A 22,110-nucleotide genomic window follows, 5' to 3' on the forward strand; every position below is an offset into this window, starting at 1 on the left:
ATCAGATTTGCAGTTCAATACCATTTTGGGTTTGTAGCACTGGATCATTTTTCAGCTCTATAATTATCCCAAGGGATATAATCTTCACAATGCGTGTGACACACAGAGCCGAGTGAACAGTGCAGGAATGGAGCGTTTCCCTCTGGCTTTCTGAATTATGCATTCCTGCTTTGTTGGTAATTAAAAGACCTGTGCGAGTTTGGAGAGTGTGTCAGGGGCCCAATGAAAGGAAGGGCTGGCCTGAAGAAGGGAAGAAGAGAGGGAGAGTGCAGAGAACAGGTCGGTCCAGTCGTCCTCTGCAAGGTGGATGTTTGGGCGTTGACACACCTGTTAACCTGTTTGGGAGGAGCCACTGGCATTAAACACCGTGGTGACATGAGTGTGTGTTTGTATACTTCAGTGTGTTTGACAAGAACCAGAGAGAGCGGGAGTCAGAGACGAAGAAGGAGTGAGACAGAGAGAGAGTGAGAGTTTTTACTCAGGATCTCTGCTTGACATCCGCCAAGATGTTTAAGAAAAAGGAGAGCTCCAAGGACACTAAGAATGGTACACTCAAGGTCTCGGGGAAGATCAGCAAGTGAGTTATTCACTGTGGATTTTATGAATGCGTGTATGAGTGTGGTGACACTGTATCTCTGTCATGTTCCTCCTGTTCCTGTTCTTCTAAAGCCAAGAACTGTGTCATGTTTCCTGTGTGTTCTTGCTGCCCTCTTTCTCTGTGTGCGTCTGTTTTGTGGTTTATTATATTACAAGTTTAAATGAGGTTTTAATGCATGTTTTCCTAGGGAATTCCTTCACTGCTTTCAAGTGCTGAGTTATGTGAGAGTTAATCTTTTGGAAAAAGCGAAAGCTAAATACAAGCCAGGGGTCAAGTTTACTTTGTAAACACGATGTGCATCGGTGTCCTGCAAGAGGACGAGTGAAATGAGGGAATTACGACTAAAAGTGAAATTGAAAGATGTTGTCATCCTGATTATCAGGCAGAAATTTACCCTAAACCTAATTTATTGGTGTTAGACCCTTGACAGGTGTCAGATCATTTGTATTAGTAATTTTATTGTACTGGAGAAAAAAAATCATTCACAGAGAAACTTTCTGTCTGTGCAAAATGATTATTGGAGAGCTTTTGTTGCTTGAAGATGTAGGGAGTCCTATCAGGCTAGGCAGCTGTTCAGATCAGATATGGAAATATGACAGTCAGGTGGCACAGGTTTCAAACATTTACATAAAGCTGACAGCAACCTGCTTTAGAGGATTGCGAATAAAAATGAATTCCATTTGATGCATAATGTGGGTGAGGTCATTTTCATGTGCTAAATATAAAGAGAAGGCTCATGAAGAGCCACTGAATCTAACTCATGGCAAATCTGCCAAAAGTCTCCGGATCACAGATCAGAACGCCATTTAAGTCGCTGCATTCAAAGCGGCGAAGTGGGATGATCACCTTTTTAAGTAATGGATAGTATTGAGGATGGGTTTTCTTCAGGTTTCCTCAGGATCAGTTTCTATTCATAGAAAGAGCCCCACATTCAGCTGCAAAGCCGACCACTTCACCTTTTTGTTCCTGGGAGTAACAAAAGACCGCTGACGTGATCTCACCGTCAGGTGGTGTCCGGCTTGTGCCTTCACCTTGGCTCGGCTTCAGACATATTTTCTCTCTGCTGAGGCGTGATGAGGGCTGGGTTGTCCGTTTTGCTCAGCTGGTTTCTGCCTCTCATGTGGGCGTTGGTTTTTAACTGTACATTACAGAGTGACGCACAGGAAGTGCTGTTCATTTCATTCAGTCATTTCTATTGTCTGATAATTGTTTATTTATTAGTTTAAGAAAAATTTGTGAATCGCAATCAAAGATGATTCCTGGGTGTTTGTTGGAAATGACACGGACAGCTGGAGAGCTGCGATGTATGGATTTGTGCATTAGACATGGCACTGGGACGTTTTTTAATGTTTTTAAAATAAAGGTACAAATAAAGGTAAAAGTGGCAGCTAATGCTCGGGTCAGGCTGAGTCTCCAAGAAGTCGAAAAGCCCAAAGACGTCATGGAAAAATTTGTATTTGTGTGTGTTGAGTCTGGGCGGCTCTCAGACATTCATCTTGTTCTGCTGGTGCCTTTGGTTACATCACAGATTAGAGCGCTGGTTACGCAGGGATTTAATAATGACTCTGCTGACTGTAAAGCACAGATTCATTTCGGCATTCAACATCCATTTCTTTGCTCCAGTGGTCATGTTGTAAAATAACAATTCTTGAACCTAATTTTACTATGAAATCAGACCTTTTTTTTACAATATGAGTTTAGCTTGAGGGGGAAATGAGGGTGTTTGTGCAGAAGATGTGAGATCTTACTATCATCTAAAAAATGCAGGCAAGCCCTTCTAAATTATGCAGATAATCCAGTTTAAACTGGTCTCATAGTAGTGTTTTCTGTAGCAGTCATTCATTTAATAATTTACTAAAAACCACCAACTGTTGAAGAAGAGCAGTTTAACGATTTCTTTAACCATTTTTTTTAAAATTGGCTAAAAGCTCAGCATGACCACACAAGCAGCCCGCACAAATACTTGATTCATGCTGAGGAAAGCATAAAGTTCCCCCAAAACACCTTATGAGAAACTCAAAGTATCACCTTACAAGACACTCCTGGAAAACCCTGCACAGCCACTCCTGCACAGGAATATCACACTGCTGCTTGATTAAAAAAAAAAAAAAAAGCACACATTTGATGCAGATACTGTATGTGTCTACATCAATGTATGGGTGTGACCAGTAATTCTTATCTGCTATTAATAAAAGAATAAAGTGAATAAACCAAAGGTGACAGCTTTAAATAAAAGAGATCAGAAATCAGACCTTTATTCATTTCAGTCCCTACACAGTTCACCTTTATCAAGACAAACTCAGAACTAAATATCCGACATGTAGGAAAGTAAAAAAGTAAAATATAAAGATCTGTATATTACAGAAGACAAACTAGAGATTAAAGCCACTTTTAAAATTTACCTTTAAAAATCCAAATTGAGTGCAATTATTGGAAAAATGGCGCCATGCGTAGTATAGCGAGTGTTTGGTATGTTTGGCTCATGCTCCTCTGTCTGATGATCACAGACTCTTTTTTTTCATGTATTTATTTGATCATTTGTTTTTTTAGAGCAAAGAGGATAAATCTCTTCCACAGCCCACTGCACCTACTGTTTCTATAAACAGTGGTAACTAAACAGGTTTTTCTTTGACTGCAAAGGTGGGAATGCATACCTGTCCCTCCTGCTGAGTGAGCAGGAACAGGGCAGTCGTTGTGACAGCAGCTGCAGAACCAGATTCTTTGATTTCGTTTTGCACATAAGTGTAATTTCAGCATCAGTGTGACCTTTCTCAGACTGAATCCTCGGCCCACTGGTCATTTCCTCTATAAGCAGTTTTCAAAAGCGCTGACTCTCTTTTAAAAAAGCAGTTTAAAATCGTTTAATTTTCTTGATTTCGTTTATTCTTTGTCTTGATCTTTGAGCTTGTTTTTATTATGTTTTTCACATTTAAATCTATTTTACTCTATTTTATGTGCAACACTTTGTGACTACTTATCTGTTAAAAGGGCTTCATAAGTAAACTTACTTACACTGGTTAATATAACCATGTTATTCTTTATAATAACATGGTTATTACCGGTGGGCAGATAGTGATTTTTCGTTTTTATGTTAACGGTATAAACAATGAAAGGTGGTGGATTGTCCAATGGTTGTGATCGACTCTGGGCTGGACCAATTACAATACATCCATGTTGAGGTGAAAAGCAAGCGATTTGTCCCATACTTCAGCTAGAATGAAAAAAAGACACAAAGCTGGAGTTATTCTGTGTATTTGTGTGTTTATTCTTCCTCTTCTTCTCTCATCCCTCATCGTCATAGAAATCATACATATATACCAACAAGACTGTGCATCACTGTCACAACAGCGTTTGTTTTCATTCAAAGGCTTTATGGTTTTTCCTATAATACTTGGTGGGCCGGTCTCTAGTCAAAATACCTGGGCTGATTTTTTGTCCCAGTCCAGCCCAGTCTGACAGCTTTTCATATCTCTTTTCTTAATGTTGACACTGACAGATACACCAAAAAATTGTGCTGCTAAGATTTTTTCATCTGTATTTTTTGAACTGTAGCTCTACTTTAGCAACATTTTTTAAACTTCAGAGACTGCTGTGCAATGTATCGCACATTTCATTACTAACAAAAGCAAAAGTGTAATATGTTGAAAGTTGCCATATTTAGAATGTGTGTGTGTGTGTGTGTGTGTGTGTGTGTGTGTGTGTGTGTGTGTGGAGGTGGTATACAGTTTTATACAGCTGTGTAAAATACATAAATCTCAGTTAATGAGGCAAAACCTGGATTTTAAAAAGTCTATTTTTAACACACACACACATTGAGGAGCTGTGTGTTCTGAACCAATTATACACAAACATATCTCCAAAACCCAGTTTGCAGTTTGCAAAAACTTTGATTTAATCTAATTTAACTTTTAACTGAGCTCTACCCCATGATTTATTCAGGCAGTAGATACAAAGCCTCTTAAATAAAACAAATACAATATTTGTCTCCAATCCCAAAGACTTCACCTTCATGGGTGTAGCTAATCTCTCAATGGAATGTCTTCCTCCTCCTCATTTTGACAATCTTAGTCATTGCTTTGCTTTACTCTGAGCAGCGACACAATCAACACAAACACTGACAGAGGGAGTGACAGTCAAAGTTCAAGAATGGGTAGAATTTAAGGAACGTTTTGGGTGTGGTGCGAAGGGTGGAAAAATCCTACTCCATCCTAAAAGATCTGGAAACTGTGCAGTTTGTGCAAAATAAAAAACACTGAATGGAAAAAATAAAAATAAAAACACCCTCACTGTGCAGATTTTTTTTATATAAAGGATGACCTGGGGATGTGAAGTTTGTCCACAAATATAAATAAGTCTTTGTTGGTAGTGAGAGTGCTCATAAAAATGCACACCATAAGGTTTGACTGTAATCAAGCTGTTAATTATTCAAAACTTCTGCGTGGGAGTACTCGTATACTTACCAATTCTGTATCATCCCTGAAATGATGTGTGCTGCTGTTCAACCTCTGACCTTTGTTGTCTGCTGCAGGTCACAGGCCACCGACTTGGCCTTGCTGATCACCCAGATGCAAAAAGATGCAGACTTGGTGGAGAAAAACGTCCTCAGGGCTGAGGAGCTGCTTGCTGTGGTAAGAACAAAACAAAACCTCTAATTTTATGAACGATTACCCTCATTGCTTTGTAAAAACGTCACCTTATCTGTTGTCTGCCTTTGACAGGATTTTGAAAATGACAAGAAAGAGCTGCCGTACCAGCATCAGAGGGAGATCTCAGATGAGCTGGGTGAAGCTGAGGGCCTGCTGAAGAAGCTCTTCATAGATGTTGACAAAGCCAAGAACCTAAAACATCCCCAAGCCACAGACATAGAGAGCGAGTGAGTTCATGCAGAATAAATACAACACAGAAGATTTGCAGTATACCTGGTCCCTCCTCTGAGAACATACTGAGGATTTTAAAACATTTTAGCTGTTTAATATCATTAACTTTGAACTCATTGGAGCTCCACATTAACCACAGTTGTTTGTTTCTTTGTGTCTTTTCTGCCCTTTGATGACTCCAGTGTCCTTCATCTTCATGAGCGCTGGCTGAAGGACTGTACCGTCTACAGAGACATCTACGAGCAGATTGATGATGTGTCGCGGATGCCCTTAATTGACTGGGGGCCTGTTTTAAGTGAGAAGCAAGTAAGTACTGTTACACTGTCTGAACATCCACGTCAGTCTTTCATACTCTATTAAATATTAATGCTCTTATTGTCAACAAAAAGGACAAAAAACTGTTTTAAAACTGCTGCCACCAACAAGTATTTTCCTCTGTAGTCAGATGCTCTGTAACAAAAACTGTTCAAACTTTGAGTCGCACTGTTGCTTATTTGAGCATCGTAGAGAAATCAGACTCCTTTGACATGATGTCAGCAATCTGTAATTTCTATGTAATTCTATCTATAGTTCCCTTTTTAGCTAGCACTAACCTGGCCACCCTTGCTGTTCTCCCTGCAAGCCACTTTGCAAACCCCCTCGACATCAAGTGTTTTGAAAAAAATCAAACTAAATATTTGCAGTCTTTTAAAAAGATTTAAGTCTCCATTAGGAACTACAGGGTGGGGAAAATGGCAGTCACCCTTTCACAGGATTGCTTAATAATAAATAACATTAACTGTATCCTTTAATCCTAATGTAATCTAAATGCACTTGTTTCTTCGTTTTACCGGCCTCACCCTGTCAGACCTGTCCTTTGATATCTCATCACTACATTTCCATGAACTGCTTTCTTCTGGTGTCTGTGCTTTCAGAAACTGGTGGATGTGGAGCAGTTTGGCCCTAGTATGGCTGATCTGGAGAAGCAGATTGCTGCTCACAACATCGTACACAAAGAGATTGACGCCTACAACACGCAGCTCTGCCTCGCTTCTGCTGGCAGCAAGGTCTGCATGCATGATTACACAAGAACACATGCTTGCATGATGTGTTCTACTTAAAACTGATTGCAGCTTGTGTCCTTTATTAAGCAAAAAGCATTTCAAACAGCCGCTCACATTCGCTGTCTTGTTTTTTAAGGAGAAATACGACGCTCTGAAAAAACAGTACAACAACTTATTGGTGAGTTGCTTCAGTCACTTAATGTTCAAAGATAAACACAAGTCTTATTTCACTTTTGGTTTTGGCAGTGTAAAAAGCTGTGAGGGAATTTTTCCAATTTTTGTTTTTTTCTTTGTTGGAGAAAAAATGAAAAATGTAAATTTCTGCTTAAAATTTCCCCCAAAAAAGTAAAAAAATTTAAAGAAATTTAAAAAATCAAAAGAAAGAAAGAAAGAAATAATAATTAATACATGAATAAATGAATAAAAAAATTATTTTAGGGGTACTCATTTGTCTTTCCATTTAAATTTATTTCTCCTAAGGACAACTCCAAGTGGCGCCGTCACTACCTTAATAGCCTGTACGAGTACATGCAGAGCTGCAACAACGAGCTGAACTTCCTGGCAGAAGAGCAGAATAAGATCAAAAAGCAAGACTGGAGTGACCACATGTTGGACCCTCCTGACGTTCGGAGGCAGTATGAGGTTAGGATTAATGCGTTTTTAAGTCAGATGAAAAATAGAATTGAAAGGCTCACCAATCACGAGGTGTGGCCTGTCCAGTGTGACAGAAGTTGTTTTGGTTCTGTACCTGGATGAATTCACACATAAATACATCAATTTTGATTTGATCTCATTTAGAATTTCAAGAACAACAGTCTGCTGTCCCACGAGGCCGAGGTGAACAAACTCCAGGACGAAGGCGAGAGACTTGTTGAGATGAAGCACCCCGCAAGCGACACAATACAGGTACTTGAAAAGCCCGTTAACAACATCAGCTTCACTCTTTCATCCTGAATGCTGTTTAAAGGTATGTCAACTCCCTTCATTATATTTCCAGGCTCAAAGAGATGATGTACGAAATGAGTGGCAGAAATTCCTCAATCTCTGCATCTGTCAAGAGACGCACCTGGACAGCGTGGAGGGTTTCAAAAGGGTGAGACAGAGTTCATCGCAATGCAGTGCTCAGTTTGCAACCTGTTCTGTCATCACCATTTGCAGATTTTATGCATAAACTCAAAACAAAACAAAAAGTGTGCTTTGTTCCGTTTTTCAGTACCAATATGACAGCGAGCAGCTGTCAGAGTCGCTGACCAAGCTCAACAGCACCCTGGACCCCAAGACTCTCAGCAAGAAGAGCAAAACTGAGAAACTGCTGCAGCTTGAGGTACGTCCAGCCACCAGTACTGCAACTCAGCACACATAAGAAATTCAGCTTGCACCCCTCTTTCAAGCTAGCAGTGAGGATTTTAAAAAAGTGAATGAGAAGGAGATTTGGATAGAAAATGAGGCACTGGGGCAGGCAAAGCTGGAGACAAGGAGACTCCAAAGTTCAAAAGTAAAACAGGGAAAGTCTCCAAAAGTTGATTCTGTTCAGTGGAAGCCTAAAAAGGGAAATTATAAAGTCTTTGAGTTATATTTATTGAATAATTCTCAAAGTTTATTTATTTATTCATATGTAAATGGACATATATATGAGAAAATATAAGGTGTAAACACAGCAGACTGAAGGAAAACTGTTAATTTGCTGGGCAGGTCACATGAAACTTTACAGTCCTGCCAATATACACCAGAACTAACAAAAACAAATACATAAAATGAGTTAAAGGTGCTCACACACCTGGTTTGCCACCACCCACTGATTGAGATGTGTTATAGAGCAGTCTTTCATTGCCACGGTACTGAAATCAGGAAGAAACAGAGGTTCATTTTGTGGGATATTACACTAAGTTTGTTAAACCCAGCAGAAAAATTATGTGAAAAGATATGTTTGGAATCTTTTTTTAATCTTTGCGTGTTTTTCCTACCAGGCGGAGGAGAAAGATGTGCAGAAATGTGAACAGCTGCTGGCTGACCTGAGGAAACGCAGCACCACCATCGCTCCACTGAAACTGCGACGTATGACCCCCAGCAGAGCCATCACTGTGGAGTCCCTGTGCGACTGGGAAACAGGCACGGTGGGGAACAATTTTTGTCTAAATGTAAAACTCTAACTGCATGTGGCTGCAGTAAAAAACAACAACAACTTTGAAAAGTGACTTGTCTGACTGAATCAATCGTTATTTTTTTAGGATTCTCTGCAAAGAGGAGACAAGTTCACCTTAAAATCAAACTCAGACGTTGCGAACTGGAATGTCATTTCCACTGATGGAAAAACTAAAAAATTCCCAGGAGTTTGCTTCCAGATCCCACCACCTGACTCAGAGGCCATTGATAAAGTGGACCTGTAAGTGCTGACAAGCTTTATTATTAAACAGCTCAAATGGCACATCCGACGTCTGCCCTTTCTTTGACTCCGCCCCTTTCTTTTTGTTCATTAGTTTGGGCCAGGAGCTTGCAGACATCAAGAAGAGAAGAGCCGCTCTGGCCGACTCCCTGAAGAATAACAAATCAGAAATCTCCAGGGCCCAGCAGTTAGGTTGTTGTCAATTAATTAAATGCATAAGTGTCCTCATTATATGCAATCACTGCATCTTTAAACCACAACTAAAGTGAGATCAACCATTTAAAAAGCTCTCCTTTTCCTCCTTCAGCCCCAGTGTCTTCTGCCCCCATGGACCCCAAAGTAGCAGCCCTCTCTCAGCAGCTGGACAAGCTGGACAATGACCTGGCCAAAGCTGAGGAGAGCATGCTGAGCCGTCTGCGAGCCCCGCTGAGCCGCAGTGATCCCGCTGGTGATCTGGCCAAAAGGATGAAGGAGCAGGAGGTGAGAAAAAACACAAACTAACATCAGCACCAGCTAAATATCATTCACCATGTGACACCAAGAAACTAAAACAAACCATATAAAAGCCATTATTTTGCTGTTATTATCCTCGTATGTGTGTGTATGCATTCATACCCTATACAGCATAAAGGGATTCTTCACTCCTGCAGACTGTCAGCATGAAATGATTATGCTGTGAATTATACTTATATCTGATGTTTAATGGAGGGTTGTATGGATGCTCTTTACAGCAAACTGCTCAGACACTACAGGCTCTACAGCAGCAGCAACAGGCTGCACAGGCTGGCATGCAGCCCCTGCTGGCTAAAGATCCCAACGGGACCTCTTCGGGACTGCCGCTCAAACTCAGTGCTGCCAGCAACAAGTCTGACAACCTTGCTGCACTTGCTGACCTTTACAATAAGAAGTAAGAGCTTGTTTTATGGCGGGGTTTGATTTTGGAACAACATTTTTAAAAACTTAAATCAGTTTTTCATTCTTCTATCCATCTTTGTTAAGTTGTGTTACTTGAGTAGATGATCTAGATAACAGATAACCTTAGTATATTTAGTAGTTTATTTATCTTCTTTTCTGCAGAGCAAATGCCTCACTTAACCTGGAGAAACAGATCAAGAAGGTGGATGGTCTCGTCTCCGGCTTTGAGAAAAGGCTGAGTGAAGATGGTCCGATCCCTAATGGCCCAAAAGCAATTGAAACCCGTGCTGAGGAAATTCAAGTAAGGAAGTCTTGACCATACAAATTTGAATTCTCTTGCATATCTCTAATGTTCACTTTGAATTGAACATCTCCTTTGTGGTGTTTAGAGCCAGCAAAAGTCTGTGGCAGCTGCTCAGAATGACATGAAGAAGCTCAGCAAGGATCTGGAGACCACAGAGCAGCTGTGCAGCTCTCTGCAGCAGGACTACCAGGAGTACTGCCCGGACATCCAGCGCCAGAAAACAGAGGTCAAGCAGCTACAAGCACGTTATACCAATGTTGCCAACCAGCTGAAGGAGAGGTGAGAGTCAGACTGTGAACACATCATCTCAGTCCCTTCAGCTTTATTAGAAAGACAGACTACAGTGGTTTTCCCTCATCAGCCTTTTAAATCACTTAAATCAAGCAACAAGGAAGTGAGAAGTACCTTTACGATTAGATCGGGTATTTGCAACCTGCAATGGGGTTCATCTGTACTTCATCTATAAATCTATATACATCTATATATAACCTATAAAAATGTGCTACTACACTACTAAAAGGTAAAACAGGTTTCATTACATAAGGCGTTTCTGTTGTCATAATGTACCTAATACACCAATACCTCATAATGTGCCTAATACCTCTCATATTCCTCTCAGAGAAAGCACCTTACTCGAAACTGCAGGAAAGAACCAGGAGTTCCAGAGCACATGTAAATCCCTGGACTCATTCTTGGACAACCTGCCAACAAACAAGATAAGCCCCAATGACGATCTGTCTCAGATTGCTGCTAAGAAGAGCTCTCAAGAGGTGAGACTGTCTTCTGATTATTTACCTTTAAGTATCACATAAGAATAAAATAACAACCTGGCTACCCACTCCACACATAATGTCTTTTTGATTTATGGATGTATAAACATTATTCTCAATATGAACCTGTAGAAATTCACTATGATTATGACAGGACAGTAACTTTAGGTGATTAATATTTCTATACCTACTCATTGCAGAGGGTGATGGACGACCTGACGCGGAAGGAAGCTGACATGGAAAAGGTGACAAGCCTCTCTCAAGACCTGCAGGAACTCCTCAATGTAAGACTCCTAACTTATAATAAATAATATAATACAATAATTTATGGAACCATGGTGTAGCGGTACAACCCTGGGAGGAAATGCTAATCCTGGGGCTAATGGGACTTCCCTCAGGAAGGGCATCCAGTGTAAAGACAAATGTGTTGAAAGTTAAAAAAGCATAGAATGCATAAATGCATTTTAGGCAACACAGAAAGTAAATTAATACATTTTAATTTTAACATAAGCAGACATGGCTCGTACTTAAAGATTTTGAAATAGGCAACAAATGACATGAAACAATTCAAAGATTTTAAATCTTCACGTCTCTGCAGGAGTACGAGACCAACGTTGACACGTACAACAGTACGCTTGAGGACGCCGGCGCCACCGTTCCGAAGAAACCACGTATGCCCACACTGTCTGAGGCTATTCAGAAAGAGGTAATGTCTGTGTGTTTTTCAACATGATACACACTTCTCACATTTATTTATAGATCGAGGTGACATGAGGTTTGCTTATTACAGGAAAAGAGTCTGGTGAACCGCTACGCTGAAACAAAAGCTGAAAACACCCAGCGCCAAAAACAGATGGGCCTGGCTAAGAATCTCATATCACGAGTAAGAAAACAGTGAATGAATTTATTATCTTTTGTATGCATTTAGATTATGCTTTCCATAAAACTAAAGCTACATTGCAAATAATATTACTTTGAATAAATTTGCTTTTCCTGCTGCAGAATGAAGAGACAGTTCAAGCAGTGGCACAGCAGCAAGTGCGGTCTGAAAGGAGTGCTTTTGAGTTAGATGGTCTGGTAAAAGAGCTGGAGGAGGAGAAGGAGAGGAGGACTCATGCTGAGACAAACCTGAGAACATTCAAAGACAGGTTTTTGTCTTTGAAGAGTCGCCGTGGAGTTGAACGTGTCGAGGAGAAAGAAGTACTAAAGTACTACCGTGACCCAAAAGTGGAAAGTGATCTGAGGGCTCTGCAGCAGACGCTACATGAGGAAATCATGAAGCGCACCACCATACAAACTGAGGTTGAGGTTACAAACAAAAAAGTCACCACCCTGGCAGAAACCGTAAAGAGCGCTCCACCAAAACTGGTGACTAGAGAGGTGACAGAGTTTGAGAAAGATCCCCAGCTGGATACAGAGGCTGCTAAGCTGAGAGATCAAATAACGAAGATGAGAGAAGAAATTCGGATGAGGGATGGGGAGCATATTCAGATGAAGACAGAAGTAACAATTCTCCAGCAGAAGAGGCCAACAATCAAAGAGAGGGTGGTTAAGAAGGAAGTGGTTAAAGTGGAGAAAGACCCAGAGATGCTGAGAGCAGTGCGAACATTTGAGACAGAAATTTCTGACGAGAGCAAAAGGACCAAGCTCCTCAATGATGACATCTTCCAAACAAGGAGTCAGATAAATGCACTAGAGAGGCTGATTCCTAACATTGCGCCTAAGATAATCACTAAAGAAGTCAAAAAGATTGAACAAGACCAAGACCTAATCAACGAATCCCAGAATATTCGAACAAGCCTGGAGGAAGAGAGAATTGAAAACAACTCTCTGGTCAATGAATTGACGGTGCTCCACAACCGTTACAGAGAAGTTTACGAATGGAAACCCAGAGTTGAGGTGAAGGAAATTGTTAACGAGATCTACAGGATAGACCCAAACACAGAGGTGGAGATAATGCGGCTCCGCAAAGAGATACAAGACTGCAGCAAGCAGCGCTCTGACCTTGAAAGAGGGCTCACCAAGGTGACAACTGAACTCAACATCATTCAGTCAGAGAAGCCAAGAATTGAAACAAAAGAAGTTTTCCAAGAGGTGGTTAAAGAGGAAAGAAGCCCCGAAAATGAGAGAGAAATTCAGAGGCTAAATGACCAGGTGCATAATTTACACAGCAATTACGACTCCCTCCAAGACCAGCTGAGAATGCTCCGGCAAGAGAGAGATGAGTGGAAGGCTGAAAAGTCAAAGGTAGAGACCCAACTTGTCACCAGAGAAGTTATTAAGTATGAGCCCGATCCACTCCAAGAGAAAGAGTTTGACCGCTTGAGAAATAATGTGCGGGAAGAGACACAGATTCGGCGCACCATTGAAGAGATGGTGTTTGACCTGAAAAATAAATACATCCAGTTGGAGAGACAGAAACCAGAAGAGAAGGTGGTTCTCCAAGAGGTTGTTCGTTTGCAGAAAGACCCAAGGCAAATGGTCGAGCATGAAAGGCTTAGCAGGAACCTGGATGAAGAAGTAACGAACCGGCGTCAGTTTGAACTGGAGCTACAACAGTTAAGAACAAAGGTGGAAGAGAAAGAGAGGATCCTCAGAGAGAGTGTTGAACGCCAAAAGAGGATTCAAGCTGAGTCTGAAGTCAGAGAGATTAAACTGCGTATCTCACAGCTGGAAAATGCCCCACCACCTGTTGAGGAAAACATAGTTGTCGAGGAGGTGCTCAAGGTGGAGAGAGACCCGAAACTGGAGAGGCTGACAAGCAGTCTGCGGTCAGACATGGACAAGGAAACCAGTGATATTCTGAGACTGCAGAGAGAAATCCGTAACATCAACATAAAGCTTGAAATCTTGCAGAAAGAGAAGTCCAGTGAGAGGACAGTCTACAAAGAGGTTGTCCGTGTTGAAAAAGACCAGGCAGTTGAGGCTGAGAGGGATCGCCTGAGAGAACAGGTGTCTCAAAGTAAATTTGCCAGACAAGACCTCGAGGATGAACTTAGACGTTTCAATGACAAAATCCATTTCCTAATGAACAGCAAATCTGCTACTTCAAGAGAGGAGACAACCCTGATTATGAACCGAGATGCCTTACAGAGAGAGAAGGAAGACCTCACTCGTGAACTTAGATCCCTTGATGGCAAGAGGCACGATATCAGCCTGTCCTTCCAGCAGCAGAGCCGACTGATGAGTGAAAGAACACAGATGAGCAGACAGAGAAGCATTAAGATGGAGTCTGATGTCATGCGTTTGGAGAGGGATATCTTGGACGAAAAAGACAAGATCCATCAGCGAGATAGCATCATCCGTGAGCTTATACAGAACCTACAGAGAGAGGAGAGTGCAGAAACAAGAACCAAAGAGACCAATGTCTCTACAAAGATCACAATTTTGGACCCAGTTACCGGCAAAGACATGTCTCCTTATGATGCCTACCTTCAGGGCTTGATTGATCGTCCGCAGTACATTCACTTGCAAGAGCTTGAGTGTGACTGGGAGGAGATCACTTCATTGGGACCTGATGGGGAGATATCTTTACTCCAGGATCGCAAGAGTGGAAAGCAGTACTCCATCAAAGATGCGCTGAAGGACGGAAGATTGACAGAATATGATCTGCAACAGTACAAACAAGGAAAAATTCCCATCTCAGAATTTGCCTTGCTCGTTGCTGGTGACAACAAGAAGCAGTCCCAGTTCAATTCAATCACCCCAAAATCCACCACATCACTCAATTCAGCACCTATTAACCTATCTGCTGCCAAAGAAACCTACCCAGTTGCTGGAATAATAGATACAGACACTGACACCTGCTACACAATACGCAATGCCACCGTGAGTAAGCTAATTGATTCCACAACTGCCCAAAGACTTCTGGAGGCTCAGGCATCAACAGGAGGAATCATTGACATCAGCAATAAAGGGAGATACACGGTTCACAAGGCAGCAAACAGAGCCCTCATCGAGGATAGTCAAATCCAGAGACTGCTCAATGCACAGAAGGCTTTCACTGGAGTTGAAGACCCTGTGACCAAAGAGCGTTTGTCTGTGGGAAAGGCTGTTCAGAAAGGCTGGATGCCGAAGGACACTGCCATTCGCTTCATGGAGGCTCAGCACCTGACCGGAGGGCTGGTCGATCCAGATACCGGTCACAGAGTTAGCATCTTGGATGCCGTTGGGTCCAGAATGATTGACAACACAATAATGAGAGACCTGGAAACTGAGTCCGCCTACATCAAAGATATTATAGACCCAATCACAAAGGAGAAAATCAACTACAAGCAAGCTCTGAATCGCTGCAGGAAAGACCCAAATACAGGCTTACCAATGCTGCCTGCCTCTTCCAAAGGGTCTGGTTATAGTCCAGTGTACAATTCGACTAGATATGCAAGATTTTAGATATGTTTACTTTTTGGAGACATCTTTTCTATATGAAATCCATACATTACTTATAATGGACATTTTGACTCAGGAAAAGTCTTCTACTGCAAAGCTTTCTCTCTAGCCAAAATAACTGCTGCTGAGTTTTTTTGTTTACTAAAAATGTTTGATGTGGGCAGATTTTTCTTTTTTGGTTTAATTTAAAAACAGTATAAATGAAGTTTATCTTTAATATTAATGTGTTATTAGGGATACTGGGACATGGTGCAATGGTATTTGCCAAGATTAATTGATTCTGTATTACTCCTGGGTTTTCTTCAAAACTGTTCATTGAATTTTATCTTGTTTGATACCTTATAAAGAAACAAATATCAATAAAATAAATTATAATGGTTAAAGTGTATGGACTCTCATTTTCAATGCTGTGCAGTCTCTAAAGTAAAGAAAAATGCTATGAAAAAGTATTTACTTCATCTTGATTTCTTAGTTTTTTTTATATATGTCAAACTTAAATGTTTCAGATCATCAAACATCTTTTAATATTAGAAAAATATAATATAATCGTGTAATAGAGGTCATGCCAAAGTATCTCAACAAGATTAAATACAAGACTTTGACTTGGGCAGTCCAAAACCTTCTTTTTTATTTGCTTATTGAGATATTCAGAGGTAGACTTGCTGATGTGCTCTTAGTCGTTGTCCAAGTGAGCTTGGGCTTCAGTGAATGAACTGATCGTCCATGTCCTGAAACAGCAGGGGAGCCCCAGACCATCACACTACCACCACCATGTTTGACTGTCGGGTTGATGTTCTTTTTATGAAACAACTAGATGCAACAGGACACAACCCTTCCACCAAGTTTATCTTTTATCTCATCAATCCACAGAATACTTCCCCCAAAGTCTTGGGTATCAGTAAGATGTTTTTTTGGTAAATATGCAATGACTCTCTGTTATTTTTGTTCAGCGGTGGTTTTCATCTTGGAACTCTCCCATCTTTGTCCTGTATTTTTCCCGTTGTTGAATCAATAACACGGACCTTAACTGTTGTTCTGGGTTCTTTTGTGAAATCATGGATGAGTCGATGATGTGTTCTTGGAGTAATTTTGGTTGGCTGGCCACTCCTGGGAAGGATCACCACTGTTTCCTCCATTTGTGAATAAAGGCTCACAGGGTTGTTCACTGGAAACACTGCCTTAGATATATCTTTGTAACCATTTCCAGGTTGATAGATGTCAGTAACTTTGTTTCTCAGCCATTTCTTTAGACAGTGGCATGATGTGTTGCTTTGTGAGTTCTTTTAGGCCGCTTCACTTTATCAAACAGGTTCTATTTAAGTGGGTTTTTTTATTCTACTTGCCTGACAGTGATCAGGCTTGGGTATGGTTAGTGAACTAGAACCCAGCTTTCCAACAAAAAGTTTTCAATCACGGTTAATTCATGACTTAAAAAGTGGGGGGATTAGTTTTTGACATAGGGCCACGTAGGTTTGGATAGTTTTTTTCCTTAATAAATTAAATCATCAAATATTAAATAAATTAATCAATAAAACCTGTATTTTTAAATTTACTTGGGTGATCTTAGACTAATATTAAAATTGTTTTCATGAAACATTTAAGGCAAATGATAGATTCCAAAAAGGGGCTTAAAAGGAAGCCACTGATGACTCAAACAATCCTTTATTTCAATTTGTACAAAAATTTCTACATCTGATCATTTCTTAATATTAACTTCTGCTAAGAACACACTTGGCTGATAAAAATTAATGGGACAGACAACATAAACCTGACCTAAACTTTAACAGTCAGATGAGATTTCCCAATATTACGTTTGCAAAGTTTTTAGGACGCAATTCAGTCTCAAAGTAGCAGACAACGCACAGTTACAGAAAGGGGGCACCAGCTTGAGGTGCAATGCATAATATTCACCAAAACTCTGCTGGCTTAACAGCTGCAGAATCCTAACCTCTTCTGGCACTGATGTTTCCATGGCCAAGCTGCTCCTGATGGCCCAGTATGTTTGGACATATAGTGAAGTTTTATCATATTACATGCATACGGATATTTGCTCATATCTTTAAAGCTGTGTCCATGCCGAATCATCACCTTGAGTCTTCAGAATCACAGACAAAACTAAAAATGTGACATATTTATGAGCCATAAACCCAAACCATCTGTTTGTAACTCTTTAATGACCCTACAAGAAAATCTAATAATGCCCCACTAATGCGGGGCTTTAGCTGTTTAAAAGCAATCCCTTGATCAAGTGCAGAAAAATCCCAGATCAGGACAGTCATTTAAACTCTCAGAAGTGAACCCGTGTCTTTTACGCAAATTTAGACAGTTATTAAGTTCACTGTTCAGACAGCACAGCAAGGGGCATCACTGCAGCTCTGATGACCAAAGAAACCACATGAATAAAGTCCCTGATCATGTTGCATCTGCAGGTTGTGCACCCAGTTTGCGCTCCCTCTCTCTGAAGAAGTTTCTTTGTTCAGTGATGGCTTTCTCCAGAAGGGCAATGTTTACACCGTCAACACAGTTCAGCACACGGGCACGGACCATTGCACTGACTCCTGTAGGACAAGAAGTTACAAACACAGGCAGGTGATAGCACTAAAACATCATCCCTGAATTAAAATTTTCAAAAGGCAGCATAAAGCTAAATAGAGTCAAAGAAATTTCACTGGTACTGAACTGCAATTTACATTTGCCCAAAATAATAATAATGGATTGGATTTATATAGCGCTTTTCAAGGCACCCAAAGCGCTTTACAATACCACTATTCATTCACTCTCACATTCACACACTGGTGGAGGCAAGTTGCGGTTGTAGCCACAGCTGCCCTGGGGCAGAAGCGAAGCTGCCATATCGCGCCATCGGCCCCTCTGGCCATCACCTGTAGGCGGAAGGGTAAAGTGTCTTGCCCAAGGACACAACAACCAGGACAGAGAGCCCGGGGATCGAACCAGTGACCTTCCGGTTACAGACGCTTCCCAACACTTCCCAACCCCCTGAGCCACGGTCGCTCCAAAACAAACGCAAACAAACAAACATAGCATTTAAAGCTGGCATCAGGTCAACCACACACAGGACAAACTGACACTTGCTTAATGTTTCCCATTTTTAAGTTATGTGAGGGTAAATTAACATCTGAACAGTCCCCTGCAACATTTTTGCACACTGTCTGTCTGTGTGAAATATTTCTCTTACTCTCATCATTTTCTATCTCACCCAGCACAGTGTACTGGGCTCCAATTATGGGGTTGAAGGGCTCCACAAACAAGGTGTGGACAACCACACGGTGCTCTTTAGAAGCATGCTGTGCTGACAGCGTAGCCCTGGACTCCTCAGGCTGATAGCATACAAGTCTGAAAAAAAATGAGTAAAACATTTTAAAGTGAATTTGGTTCATTTCCAGATCCGTGGTTTAGTTATTGAGCTATACAAGAGTAACTTTGTATGATTTACAATTTAAATAATCATTTACACAACCGGTTCACAAAAGCTACCCTTCAATATTTTTTTTTTAAAAGTGTGTAAACAGGGCAGTACGGTCTAAATCTATGTAGAAGATATAATCGCTGATCTGTGTATGTTTTAGTGGTTTAATGAACAGCCAATGGGGCCATAAAGTGTGAACAACACAGTAGCTTCTGTATGTTTAATCTGCTCCATTTGTTTTTTAAATTGATAGTAATAAGGCGAGGCAAGGCAAGGCAAGGCAAATTTATTTGTATAGCACAATTCAACAACAAGGTGATTCAAAGTGCTTTACAGAGACATTAGAAACAAAAACAAATAAAAAGCATGATTTAAAATTGATTAAAACAAGCAAACAAACAAACTAACTAAACACACACATTTCACACCTGTTCGCACGATCTGAACCCTTATCGTAAGGGGAGCTACCAGTCCTTCTGTGGACGAGCTACTTTCTATTTTAAATTCCCTGAATTTAAAATACTCTCTAGACCCAGTCTAGACCCAGCTGGGGAGCTACCCAGAGCTCTAAACCCACTTAACAAACAAACAAACAAACAAAACAGTATATTAAATTAAAACAGATAAAATCAGAACAGTAGATAAAATCAGTAGTTAATGTAAGTTTTGAAATTTAAGCTTAACAAACAAACAAAACAGTATATAAAATCAAAACAGATAAGATCAGTAGTTAGTGTAAGTTTTGAAATTTAAGCTTAAAGTGTGGATTTGGTGCTTTATTCAAATGCAGCTGAGAATAGGTGAGTCTTCAACCTGGATTTAAATAAACTGAGTGTTTCAGCTGATCTGAGGCTTTCTGGGAGTTTGTCCCAGATATAAGGAGCATAAAAGCTGAATGCAGCTTCTCCGTGTCTGGTTCTGACTCTGGGAACTGATAAAATCCAGATGACCTGAGGGATCTGGAAGGTTCATACTGGGTCAGGAGGTCACTGATGTATTTTGGTCCTAAACCATTCAGAGCTTTATAGACCAGCATCAGAACTTTAAAGTCTATCCTCTGACGGACAGGCAGCCAGTGTAAAGACTTCAGAGCTGGACTGATGTGGTCCACTTTTTTGGTCTTAGTGAGGACTCGAGCAGCAGAGTTCTGAATGAGCTGTAGTTGTCTGACTGATTTTTTAGGTAGACCTGTAAAGATGCTGTTACAGTAATCAAGCCTACTAAAAATGAATGCATGGACTAGTTTTTCCAGGTCCTGTTGAGACATCAGATCTTTTATCCTTGATATATTCTTGAGGTGATAGTAAGCTGATTTTGTTATTGTCTTAATGTGTTTTTCTAAGTTTAGGTCTGCATCCATCACTACACCCAAATTTCTCGCCTGGTTTGTGGTTTTTAGATGTATAGATTGAAGTTCTCTGGTGACCTGTAATCGTTTTTCTTTGGCGCCAAAGACTATTACTTCAGTTTTGTTTTTGTTTAGTTGGAGAAAATTGTGGCACAACCAGTCATTAATTTCCTCAATGCATTTACCAAGAGCCTGTACAGGGCCTCGGTCTCCTGGTGACATTGTGATATATATTTGTGTGTCATCTGCATAGCTGTGGTAGTTTATTTTGTTGTTCTTTATAATCTGTGCCAGTGGGAGCATGTAAATGTTAAACAGAGGGGGTCCCAAGATGGAACCTTGGGGAACTCCACATGTGATACTTGTCTGCTCGGATGTGAAGTTACCTATTGATACAAAGTATTTCCTGTTTTCTAAGTATGTTTTGAACCAGTTTAGTACAGTTCCTGAAAGACCTGTCCAGTTCTCCAGTCGTTTGAGTAATATGTTGTGGTCAACTGTATCAAATGCTGCACTGAGATCCAGTAAAACTAGGACTGACATTTTTCCACTGTCTGTGTTCTGTCTGTGTTCAGACATATGTTTACTTTTTAATTATAAAAGTAAACTTTATAAATTACTTACGTTTTAGGTGACAAACAGGAGAATAGGGGATAACGATAAATAAAGGTGTATGAGCAGAGAAGCGCTATGAAATCATTAATGTCAGTTACACAGTCATTTCTGCCTGAGTCAACATCTACCACCCTCAGTGCTGCTGCCAGTCAGTGAAGACAGCAAAAATCCTAGAGTGCAGAGAAAGTTCATTTTCAAAGATTTTCATTTTTAAGAGGAAATTTTCAGAAACTGTATGGTTTTAATAACAGTTTTTCAGACTTTAACTATCTTACAAACACCTTTTACTTGTACTGCATCCTATTGCCTTAATTTGTGAAAGTATAATAAGTCTCTAACTGTAACACATGCAGTGAAAAACTAAGTACACCTCATGATTCAGTAACTTGAAGGTGGTTTGACCTTTAACAACAGTAACGTGAAGTAATCGTTTTCTGACAAATGACTTTATCGGTGTCTAATATCATTGTGGAGGAATTATGGCCCATAATGTTCGTGCTGACATGCTGCATTTGATTTGCCAAATGTGGTGCTGTTCATTATAGTCTAATATCTCCGCTTTGGTCTTGTTTTCTAATAGTATGATCATGAACTTTAATATTTAATAGGCTAACTGAAGCCTGTAGAGTTCAAGATACTTTGACAACTAACATTTTTTCTATTTCTCTGGCCATTAGACGGCTGACCTTTAGTTGAATTTGATGGGGCATGGACCTCTGGGAAGACTGTCAACGGTCTTGAATATTTTTCCACTTGTGAATAATTCACTATTGAACGATGGACTTTAGATTGGTTGGTCTTGTAATCCATCTCAGACAGATAAGCAGTGAAGATTGCTTTAATGATCAAAGATCATTGTTGATATTTTTCCTCCTTGGCACCATGTTAAAAGACATCTGAATGCTCCTAGCCAGAAAACTGTCAAAAGTTCACATTTTACCCATGGTCAATAGCTCAACTGCATTTGATTCTCAGCATCTGGTTGCTACTTACCCTCTTAATGCCTATGGAAGAATAAAGGTGTGTGGGCTAAATCAACAAACAGATGCTTTAGAAAATTTAAATTAAATATCGAATTTACTGAAATACAACCAAAAGTCGTAGCTCTACTAATATAAGTCTGATTCTGTCCTCTCTGACCACATTAGATCAGGTATATACAAGATATTATGCTTGTCACAACTGGCTGTTCGTGATCTCATTAACCACACACGGAAGATTTTTTTCTAGTTTGAAACAAAACCCACCTGCCAAATGTTCTGACTGATTGTCCTTCCTCCACGCTTCCAGAGTTTATTTCCCAGGGGAAATGAAAAACTGCAGCTAAGGGCAGCATCCCGATTTCTTAAAAAAAATGTTTGGTTTGTATGATTAAAATTTAAGAGTCGTTTAACTGAAGACAACTTGGTACTTCCGCGCTACATGTCACGTGGCTTACCTC

General features: G+C 40.4%; 2 protein-coding genes across 2 annotated transcripts; one reads left to right on the forward strand and one right to left on the reverse strand.

The window, feature by feature from the left end:
• The first annotated feature begins 368 nt into the window (after window positions 1-368).
• Window positions 369-15,662, forward strand: evpla (envoplakin a). The gene is made up of 22 exons (XM_082535311.1): window positions 369-577; window positions 5,127-5,226; window positions 5,317-5,471; window positions 5,658-5,781; window positions 6,390-6,521; window positions 6,655-6,696; window positions 6,999-7,160; window positions 7,317-7,424; window positions 7,516-7,611; window positions 7,732-7,842; window positions 8,486-8,632; window positions 8,747-8,901; window positions 8,996-9,093; window positions 9,209-9,381; window positions 9,633-9,808; window positions 9,979-10,117; window positions 10,206-10,399; window positions 10,740-10,890; window positions 11,091-11,174; window positions 11,489-11,596; window positions 11,681-11,773; window positions 11,893-15,662. Exons 1-22 carry the CDS (start codon window positions 507-509, stop codon window positions 15,280-15,282), a joined length of 6,009 nt encoding a protein of 2,002 aa, XP_082391437.1. The 5' UTR covers window positions 369-506; the 3' UTR covers window positions 15,283-15,662.
• A 1,266-nt stretch (window positions 15,663-16,928) lies between these two features.
• On the reverse strand, window positions 16,929-22,108 carry ten1 (TEN1 subunit of CST complex). Its single transcript, XM_082537994.1, has 3 exons — window positions 21,917-22,108; window positions 18,476-18,633; window positions 16,929-17,837 (listed from the first exon to the last, which is right to left on the reverse strand). The coding sequence occupies exons 1-3, from the start codon at window positions 22,003-22,005 to the stop codon at window positions 17,692-17,694; spliced, it is 393 nt and encodes a 130-aa protein (XP_082394120.1). The 5' UTR covers window positions 22,006-22,108; the 3' UTR covers window positions 16,929-17,691.
• Between the last annotated feature and the right edge of the window lie 2 nt (window positions 22,109-22,110).

The sequence above is a fragment of the Aulonocara stuartgranti genome (assembly GCF_965226115.1).
Source record: "Aulonocara stuartgranti genome assembly, chromosome: 6".
Taxonomy (NCBI): domain Eukaryota; kingdom Metazoa; phylum Chordata; class Actinopteri; order Cichliformes; family Cichlidae; genus Aulonocara; species Aulonocara stuartgranti.

What these genes read in the sequence shown, in the direction of transcription:
- evpla (XM_082535311.1), top strand. Translation starts at nt 507, where the DNA reads ATGTTTAAGAAAAAGGAGAGCTCCAAGGACACTAAGAATGGTACACTC. An exon ending in GCTGACCTTTACAATAAGAA is followed by an intron (nt 9,809 to 9,978) that starts GTAAGAGCTTGT and finishes TCTTTTCTGCAG; the next exon opens with AGCAAATGCCTCACTTAACC. An exon ending in ACCTGCAGGAACTCCTCAAT is followed by an intron (nt 11,175 to 11,488) that starts GTAAGACTCCTA and finishes ACGTCTCTGCAG; the next exon opens with GAGTACGAGACCAACGTTGA.
- ten1 (XM_082537994.1), bottom strand. Translation starts at nt 22,005, where the DNA reads ATGCTGCCCTTAGCTGCAGTTTTTCATTTCCCCTGGGAAATAAACTCT. An exon ending in TCAGTCAGAACATTTGGCAG is followed by an intron (nt 18,634 to 21,916) that starts GTGGGTTTTGTT and finishes ATTTTTTTTCAG; the next exon opens with ACTTGTATGCTATCAGCCTG. An exon ending in TGAGATAGAAAATGATGAGA is followed by an intron (nt 17,838 to 18,475) that starts GTAAGAGAAATA and finishes CTTGTCCTACAG; the next exon opens with GAGTCAGTGCAATGGTCCGT.